The 10,304-nt window shown below is 36.9% G+C and overlaps 1 protein-coding gene across 1 annotated transcript; it reads left to right on the forward strand.

Annotated features, from left to right (window-relative positions):
* Nucleotides 1-4,931: 4,931 nt before the first annotated feature.
* Nucleotides 4,932-10,059, forward strand: LOC129330398 (interleukin-20-like). Its single transcript, XM_054980426.1, has 4 exons — nucleotides 4,932-5,084; nucleotides 6,953-7,015; nucleotides 8,203-8,355; nucleotides 9,979-10,059. The coding sequence occupies exons 1-4, from the start codon at nucleotides 4,932-4,934 to the stop codon at nucleotides 10,057-10,059; spliced, it is 450 nt and encodes a 149-aa protein (XP_054836401.1).
* Nucleotides 10,060-10,304: the final 245 nt, after the last annotated feature.

The raw sequence follows: 10,304 nt of genomic DNA on the forward strand, positions 1-10,304 counted from the left end.
TTTCTCCCAGCCTGTTGGCAACCTTACTAAGAATTCAGGGAGGGGGCAAGGTGTATTCCTGAGACGGCATTTGCGCCAGATGGCCCCTGTAGCATAAGATTGAATAAATTTTAGTAAGGAGCTAAAATATAGGTGGCTGCAGTAGTCATCATGATTCCTTCATGTTCATGAACAACAATGATGTGAAGCAGATGAGTAGATGAGTATATATTAGTGGAAGGCAGAAGCTATGGACCTCTCCCAGGTGTGTTTACAAGGAAGGGTGATTGAACTGAGAATTCATCTGAGAAAAACTAAAGGATTTAGGACTCGTTGGAATGTAATAGAATCACAGAACCATAGAGTTGGAAGGGGCCATACAGACCATCTAGTCCAACCCCCTGCCCAGTGCAGGATCAGCCTAAAGCATCTCTGACAAGTATTCATCCAGCCTCTTCTTGAAAACTGCCAGTGAGGGGGAGCTCACCACCTCCCTAGGCAGCTGATTTCACTTTTGAACTACTCTGACTGTGAAAAAGTTTCTCCTAATATCCAGCCGGTACCTTTTTGCATGTAATTTAAGCCCATTGCTTCGCGTCCTACCCTCTGCTGCCAACTGGAACAGCTCCTTGCCCTCCTCCAAATGACAGCCTTTCAAATATTTAAAGAGAGCAATCATGCCCCCCCTCAACCTCCTCTTCTCCAAACTAAACATTCCCAAGGCCCTTAGCCTTTCATTGTAGGGCTCAGTTTCCAGACCCCTGATCATCCTCGTCGCTCTCCTCTGCACCCTCTCGATTTTGTCCACATCCTTTTTAAAGTGAGGCCTCCAGGTACAATCTCCTTTGTCAGGGAGTTAAGGGGGGCATTTAGGAGGGTACTGAGACAGCTATCCAAATCTTATTTTGTTGAAATTCTTTGCTTTTAGGTTCTACTTGCCTGGATTTTTTGTGATGGGGTTGTTGTAAGTTTAACTCATTGCATTTTATTCCATCACCAAATCCCAAACTTGAGTCTCAGAAATGAAGCAAACTGCCCCAACCTCAATAGTTCAGCCTTGCCTGATCTTGTCAGGTCTCAGAAACTAAGCAGGGTCTGTAGTGGTTAGTACTTGGATGGGAGACCACCAAGGAAGGCCACGGTTGCCTTGCCACATAGAGGCAGGCAATGGCAAATCACCTCTGCTCCTCCCTTGCTTTGAATATCCTAGAGGGTTACCATAAGTCATCTGTGACTTGACAACAAAAATATAGTGAATTATATAATTGAAAAAAGTATCAATACTTTTGCATCCTTCCTTCCTGAATATACTGAATATACTCCCTTCACAAATGCGCCCTTTCATAATTTCCCTAACCCTAAACACCGGAAGCTGTTTTCCTAGAACCTAGTATATAAGCAATTTCTGTTCAGGTACTGTGAGGGAATGCGGCTGAGAACATATGACATATGTTTGTGCCTTTTATTCTCTAAACAGACTATCTACAAGTATAGAAATGAAAATAATTTCCAAAATGGAGGAAGCAGAAGCAGCAAGGCATATGGTCCTGGAACTGTGTAAATGATCACAATGTGACAACATACCTTTGGAGAAGGAAGCACAATTCTAATTATCTTTATTAAGACACTGGCGAAACATATTGGAAATCACCTGCATATGTAACATAGGGAAGCCATGTCCTTATAAGGAGATTGAAGGGAAATTCCTGGAAGCCTGTCTAATAGAAACTAGGGATGTATTGTAGACAAGGGAGATGGCCAGTAGCTCCCTTTTCTTTGTTTCAATAGTACTGCATCGTTGGCTATTATGGAGTATAACAATCAATCAATCAATCATAAACATTCTGCTGTCACAGACTTTATAGGAAATAATGTGCAGATATATAAATACCACTATGATTTAGCATGCACTATACGATGTTGCATTAAGCCCCACTGCTGATTTTTGGAATACTCAGTGTGAAATTCAAGCTTTGCTTACTCCATAGTAATTGCTGGGAATTCAAAATAAATAAATAAATAAATAAATAAATAAATAAATAAATAAATAAATAAATAAATAAATAAATAAATAAATAAATAAATAAATAAATAAATAAATAAATAAATAAATATACACAAGGCATAAATAAATGCCGTAGATGTGCACAAAAGTACTTGACCTTAATTTAACCACCATTTATAGTTTCCTGTTCTTCCGCCCCAGAAACTTTTAGCTTCAAAATGGACACAGCAGCACTAGAAATTGAGTGATTCTGCACATGTTGGATAATGCACTTCCAATCCTCTTTATAGATCATTTAGAATGGATTTTTTTGTGAATGGAACAAAAAATCCACCTCAAATGATTGATAAAGTGCATTGAAAGTGCATTATCCAACGTGTGCGGAATCAGCCATCCATATTGCATCCTGAATTTGGGGAGGCAATGAGGAATGATGATCTTTACCTAATGGCATATGTTCCCAGGCCCTAATCACCCTGTCCTGGAGAAAATAAGCTTCTAAGGATTCTATTGTCCCAATTTCTTTCCTCCTCTCCAAATTCCCAAAACATTTCAAGCCTTCTTGAGGGCAATTTATTGATTATATTTAAATGCCATATTTCTTTGATGGAGCTCAAATAGGATTCAGAAGTTGTCTCTCAAGCAAAAGCCAAGTCTTGGCACTTTCCCTGGAGATTAACTAAAGTCCAAGCTTGAACATCTTTTGGAAGTCATATGTTACTTTTAAAAGATATGTTGATGACCAAGGAGTCAATTCTAAGCACAGGTATGTATGGGTTATTATTAGAAATTTGCATTTTACTTAGTCTGAATTTATTTATTAAGTCTGAATTTAGTCTCAGTTTATTTAACGTCATTATATTTTTTAATATGCAGCATACAGATATTTAAGTATTCTTTTCAGTTGGGGAGAGTTACTAGGTGAAGTTTTCTTTCTTTGCGGGGGCTCTCTATACATATTCCTAATATCTTTTATTTTACTCAAATAAGGTCCTTAAGAAGTATATCTAGATAAATAAATTATCTTATGAATAATTATAGGACTACACAGTAAATAGTTATAATGTCTTTTAAAATATAGCTTTTATAAATAATATTGGCCTTAGTTCACAGAGTTATTTCCTCAGATCTGTCATGCTAGTAAATGTTCTTACTTTTTTAAAAAAGCAGCCCCTCAGGAAACAAAGTTATTTTTAAAAAACAATACTTCTCTCTTCCTTACACTCCTATTCTGAATGCCTTCCAACTCCCTCATCTTGTGACGTCACGTTCAAAACATGACTCTTCCTTTTTTTCTTTTTGCTTATGCGTTTGGGAAACTATTTTTGTAATATGCAAATGAAGAAACAGAGAGAAATGGAGAGTGAAGACTTCCCACCCACGTTACCTGACAGGTACATGTTACCTGACAGGTCAGAGGAAATTTCCTGCAAGACTTTTCATGTCTATAAAAAGGACCAGAGCCATGTAGTTAGAATTACACATCATTGAAGTCACAGCATCCAAGCAACTAAGGTAAGACTGAAACTTTGTGCTGACTGAAATCTAAAGGAATTTTTACCAGCTACTCATTAGAAGTAGAGCAGTTTATTGATTAGAGAAAGATCTTGACTTGTGTTTACTTTGTTATGACAATTCATATGAAAGGAATATGGATTTGAACTTTTCATTCCGCAAAGCAGATTTACACAAAAGAAGATTCTATTCATATCAATAGGACAAAATCCAAATAAATGCATTTAAATTAGGAATAATAGTTGGCCAACTATGTTGATGATTGGGATGTTAGAGATCAGTGAATATTGTGTTTAAAATCTGTGATTATAGCTTTAATCCAGTGAGACCTCTAGGGTCTAAACTTCAGTTTTCCAATTAATACTGAACATATCACTAACTTCCATTGAATTAAATGAGACATTGCATCTACAGAGTAGTTTAGTAAAGATTCAGTACAAGATCCCTTGGAAATTAGCAGGATTAAGTATTTATAATTGTCTTCAAATTACTGTATGTCCTCTGTATTGTGCCCAATGTGTTAAGACAGGGTTATTCATCTTGCAGTTATCTAAACTCATTTCTCATACTCAATATCAAACCCCCTGCTACTTTCATTCACCTTTTTAAAAAGTATGCTTCAGAATTTTGGAATGAATTAGCCTCAGGGCAATAATGCATTCAACTTTCCAATCAACTTCAGTTCCTAATGAACTAATTCTGAATTATATTGTCGAAGGCTTTCATGGCTGGAGAACAATGGCTGTTGTGGATTTTCCAGGCTGTATCGCCGTGGTCTTCTTGGCATTGTAGTTCCTGACGTTTCACCAGCAGCTGTGACTGGCATCTTCAGAGGTGTAGCACCAAAAGACAGAGATCTCTCAGTGTCACACGGCGATACAGCCTGGAAAATCCACAACAACCATAATCCTGAATTGAATCCATTTTAAATAAACTGGCTTTCAATTCATATTTTTCTTTTAAAAATTCAAAATGCTGCTGCATAATGCATACAGAAACCTGTGAGCAACAAAAAATTACAGAACTGGTTATTTCCTCCATTCATGTTAAGTTTGTCTATGGGAATATATATTTCAGAGGACTATTTTTCACTTTTACAATAAATATCTACATTTGACACATGGTCCCATATTAAGCTTTTATAACTAGATGCTGGAAGGGAGCGAAAAAACATAAAATGTGAGGATTTGTTCAGTAACACATCAAGGAATGAGTTAGAAAAAAAATCTAACAAACAGGATAGTATTATCTGTCAGAGTAACACTGTGTGTCTTTATTATTTATACAAAAATGATGTTTTATTTCTCTACAAGCCTGATTTTTCAAAAGGGTTCACTAGTATAATTCAACTAAACTATACCTTAAAAACAATAGTCCTTTAAACAAGTGTCTTTTTACAGGAGCAGTTTGGACCATCAGAAAAATTATCGGCATGCATCCTTTCTCCTGCATTGTTGTCCTTTCGTTTCTCTTTGGAACAACTGTGACAAAAGAACGCAATATGTTCCAGTTTGGTCAATGTGAACTGAGCGGAGTATCTTTCCAAGAACTAAGGGACCATTTTGGTGAAATCAAAGAAACTGTTGTAAGTATTTTTGGAAATGTATGTTTGACTCCTAGTGATTGATTTGAAACTCGGGCTGCTTGATCTACTCACGGTGCAATCCTAAAGAGAGTTACACCCTTCTAAGTCTACTGAAATCAATAGGCTTAAAAGGGAGCAATTCTTTTTAGAATTATGCGGATAAACTTCCAGCATGTTGATTGTCTTTATGAATAAAATAATAAAGAAAACAGCACTGACAATTGGAAGCCATGTTTTAAAACGAATTACTTAAGTCCAAGTCTGACACTGCAGTCCTGTGCAGAGTTATTCCAGTCTAAGTCCAATGAATGAGCTTCAACTGAAGTAAATGCATAGAACTTTACTGTAAATCATATAATTCCCGGAGGGAAAGATGTATAAGAAACTGCCATTGTGGAGGCAGCATTCATCAATCAGTGGCAAAGTACAAACTTTTTGTGCAGTTAAAGGATGTTACATATCAAAGCTAAGAAAACCTTAGGCCTCAAATATCTTTTCAGTCAAAGTGAGCAATACTGGTTTTATGGCTCAGACTCAGTATAGCACATAGCTTAGACTCAGACTGAATATAGCATGTTCATACCTCAGTTAATATGTTTATAATTTCATTTTTTTAAACGTAACAATAAGGTTGCCATTTGCCTCCTGGCAGCCAGCAATCCCCTGCCTTGACCCTCAATCCCCTGCCCTCTATAATTTGAAGAGTGGGACAAAAAGAGGGGATTGGCATCAGTGATGATGCTCTAAGAATTTCCCCTGGTCTCTAGGCCCTTTACCATAGAGATTAAGAATATCCAAGTGCTTCACCTGGAAGTGACATCATATCTTCCTGAATCACCACCCTTCCCAGGCACTGCCCAAAAAATCTCCCCACGTTTCTTGGCACAGGGCTAAGAAAACTACATAACAACAATGCATTGTGGCATCACAGCATCCTGAATATGTAACATAATTGAATACTATAGAATCATAGTGTTGGAATATATTACCAAGTTCTAGTAAAGATCCCCCTACTTCAAACAGGATGCTTATGAATTAATTTACTTCCATGCTACAGAATTTTCATTCTCTGGAGATTAACTGTGGCCTAGACCTCACAAAGAAACCTGTGTCTGGGCTGACCTACCACAGTATAGGTGGGTACTCACATGACTGAACATTTCTTCATACCCCCATACCTATCTACATGGAAAAGTTGACAATTGTAGCTTCATCTTCTCCCTCTTTAAATTTCTATAGGCATAGAATTGTTGTGATTTATGAGAGAATATTTAATCATGTGAGTACCCATCTACAGTCCAAAATGTTACAGCCAAAATATAGTTTGATTACAGATGTTATGTTTTCCATAATGTAAGAAGAGATGTTATCCATCATATTTCATTATCCAGGTGCATACACTGAAGAACTGAAGTTACCTTAGTCAGAATTCATAAGACCCTGTGTAAAGAATGTATATGTTGAAATTCCTTCAGAGAAGGTTTTCAATAACTACCAGTTGGATGGATGGGATGTATCTTCCCAATGCCCTGTCTATAGTGAACCATATATACTCTTCTGCTTGAAGCCTCCTTTCCCCATGTGCCATGTTGATAATTGGCAGAGAACGTTATGTGTAAGCATTTGGAAGTCATTTAGTAAATGAAAATGCAGAAAAAGAGAAGCCGCATGAGTGCTAAGACAGATGCATCAGCAACAAAGATCCCAGAACTGAAAACGGGGAATATAATATATAAAATAGGAGGTGAAGAATGTGAGCTGACCCAGGTACCTGTGTATATTTCTTCAAAAAGACAACATGCCTGGCAAATTGTTTTCCCTTTCCAGCTGTTTCTTCCACTCACATGACTTCTTTTCTGTAATTGCAGCAAACCCAGGATAACAGGACCGATGTAATATTGCTGAAGGAAAGTGTCCTGCTACAAACTTCAGTAAGTATGTGTTCTTTTAAATATGCAAAGACTCAGTGGCTAGTTCCTGAGGGTCAACATGAATTCATTTATGAACAGTTTATACAGGATGGGAGAATTATTAGTAGAAGTTGTACATCCATAAGCTTGGATCCACCAGAGCACTGCAGACAGAAGGATTTCTACCTTTCTACTTTTGGAGTGCAATTTTCTTGCCTTTCCCCCCACCCCTGGTGTTGCAGCAAGGTGAGGGAAATGTCACACTCCACAGACTGAAATCCTTCTACAAGCAGAAATGCTCTGGTCAATCCAAGTAACAAGTTTATAAGAGCAACCTCTCTCATACTCATCATCAGTACCTTTTAAATGGTACTCATCTTATGATATTCCAGTTGGTTACTGTTTCTTTTCATCTATTAAGTTTCATGGATTAAAAATAATTCCATATTTGCCTTAGATCTGTATTCTATTTCTGTTCTAATTTTTTCATGCCATGAGCTAAAACATGCTACAAAATGGCAATTAATTCAATAATGGGCAAGGAATGATTCCCATTTTGCTCCACATGCTGCTTAGTGCTTACTGATAGTTTTTAGGTGAGTTTTTGCAAAATTCTTTATAATGTTTCTGTCATTGAATAAATGCCTTTCGAGGTAGAACATTACAATGGCCAATGCATAAGACTATTTTAGATATATATATGTTTATGTAGTAAATGTATATGCAGAAAATCATATAGGTAACGTGGTAAAGTTTGGTACATGGTAGTTGAATGAGTACAAAATGAAAGCCTCCATACAGAATTCATGTTTGGCTAATTTATGGTTGTTTCAGTTTTATGAAAACAGTCTTTCAAGCAACCCGAAGTACAAGCATGTGTCAATAAACTCCCTGGAAATCACAGGGACGTGTCCAAGCTAAGAGTGTAAAACTGGAATATAAGACTGGTTCACTGAACATTGTGTGATTATGTAGCACTGTGTGACTATGTTCACATGTAAGCGAGCTATCACTTTGACACAGACATAATTTTTGAAACATCAAAAAGTAACCGTTGTCAATTCACTGATTTGGCTGAATAATCACATGTTGTGAGATCAAACAGTGCACATGCATTATATGGAGAACCTCCATATTAACTTAAATCCAGCATTAGAAGAAATTTGGATATGTCCATGTAAATCTCATTACCTTTGTTCTTGCTTTAGGTTTCAGAAAGCTGCTGTTTACTCCGCCACCTGCTGCGATTTTACATTGAAAGTGTTTTCAAGCACTATGAAGCAACAAGCAACTTGCTTAGAAGGAAAACCAGCACCTTAGCAAACACCTTCCTCAGCATTAAGGCATCTCTGAGACAGTGTGTAAGTTTTACTCCTGACTCCATCATTGAAATGATACCTAATTTCAGTAACCTATCCCTGCTGTGCTCACAAGCTGAATTGTCAAAGGTCATAGTGAAGAAAACACATTTTACAAATTAAAGAGCTTGCAAAACTAACTTGTAAGCAAATTAAGTATACTTCTGAATCCAGGATTGTCTATATAAATCTAAAGTTAACTCAACAAAGGAAAGCCAAAGTAGGACAAAAAGTGTTCTCTTATTTGACTTTGGTCCATGTAATGGCTCTAATTTTTTTCTTTTGTGTTTTTTCATTAATCAGCATGACCAAAACAAATGTCCCTGTGGAGAAGAGTCCCATAAAAGATTCAAAATTGTTCTGGAGGAATATAAAAAGGTAGCTTGATTTGTTTTATTTCTTTTGTTCTTCCCTTAAAGACTCTGCCTATGCTAAAAAGCATAACAAAATGCACTATGGAGTTTGGGGTGAATGTATCGGAATGCATTCAGAATGTATGAATGCATTCAGTTCTACCAAACTTGGTCTGAGGTCATGCTGCACTGATAACAGCATATCAGATGGACATGAAAATAGAGTATGGGATATTGTCACCACACCACAGTTCCAAGGAACAAGTGTGTAGGGTTTTCTCACAACATATCAAACCTAATCTTACTTTTCAGGCAACTTCCTGCCATTTCTATTCAATCCCAACATGTAGAACTAATCTTGTTTTTCAGGGATGTTCTGTTCAAAGAGGAGGGAATGTAATGGGTAAAATTGTTTCTGGTTAAAGATTAATGGCTAGGAAAGCAACAGCCCCCTGCAATCTCTCCTTGCTTCTTCAGACTGCAGAATCACTATATTTATCACAAGTGCATTCAGTTCAGGGAATAAGAACTGAATGCATGATAGTGCAAATCCCAGGCTGGAAGCTCTCTGCAGTGCAAACAGAACTGCAGATGTTTCTGGAGATCTACCTGTTCTCCCATAGCTGACCTACATGGACTCTTAATATACATCCTCACCTTTTTTCTTGTGCATTTTGAGAATTTATAACCCAAAAAAATCAGGCGTCAGAAGGAACTTCCTGCAATCCAGGAAGATTTAGGTGGCAAGGAGAAGTGTACCAATATCATGCCAGTGTGCAACATCAGTTCTTGTGAACAATGGAAGTGATGTCACAGTCTTGTGGTGGGATGCTCTAGGCATCACCCAAAACTCTATGGTCATACCATAGGGCTCTGGGAGATGCACTGAGTGCCCCCCCCCACTCACTGAATTGCCTATGTGAAGTTGAAGATTAGTGTATTTTTAACATCACTATACCAATAGATTTCATGATTTCAATTATCTTTGTCCAATATTGCACCTTTTAAATCTCAGTAATGAATGATCTAAGATTCTCCTATTCATTTCTAGCATATATTAATTAAAAGTTTAAAAAACAAGTAAAAATTATAGTATGTAACACAAATATATAAATAATGCCAAAGAGAAATCTCATTGGGAAAATAAAGTAAAGTTAGTGAACACTTGCTTTATCAGAAAAAAAAGTACATACATAAGAAAAACCATCATTACTCACTTATAGTTTTCTTCAGCAGTGAATGTCATTAACACTATGCTCTTTTCTCCATCTAGCTTGATAGGAATATAGCAGCAATCAAAGCTGTGGGAGAGATGGACATTTTGTTTGCCTGGATGAGAGACATTAACAATTAGCTGCTTGCAAGACAGAAAAACTTTTTGAAGCACAAAGCCTGTTTTTCATTTCAATTCGTTAAAAAAAATGGTACTCAAAGATCCACAAGTGGAGCTCTACAGTGAGAGAAGAGGAATCAGCAAAAATTGTCCCCCTCTTCTCTGATGAAAGACTCTTCGGGCCAGTGGAAAATAATGTAGAATCCTACCCAGTGATTTATTATTATTTATTATTTTATACTTATTTATTTTTTCAAAGTCTTTTT

This window comes from Eublepharis macularius, chromosome 5 (assembly GCF_028583425.1).
Source record: "Eublepharis macularius isolate TG4126 chromosome 5, MPM_Emac_v1.0, whole genome shotgun sequence".
Lineage (NCBI taxonomy): Eukaryota > Metazoa > Chordata > Lepidosauria > Squamata > Eublepharidae > Eublepharis > Eublepharis macularius.

Excerpts from the sequence above, each read along its gene's own strand:
- LOC129330398 (XM_054980426.1), top strand. The coding sequence starts at position 4,932 with ATGCATCCTTTCTCCTGCATTGTTGTCCTTTCGTTTCTCTTTGGAACA. Across the intron at positions 5,085-6,952 it reads GTGAAATCAAAGAAACTGTT|CAAACCCAGGATAACAGGAC; the intron begins GTAAGTATTTTT and ends CTGTAATTGCAG. Across the intron at positions 8,356-9,978 it reads AGGCATCTCTGAGACAGTGT|CTTGATAGGAATATAGCAGC; the intron begins GTAAGTTTTACT and ends TTCTCCATCTAG.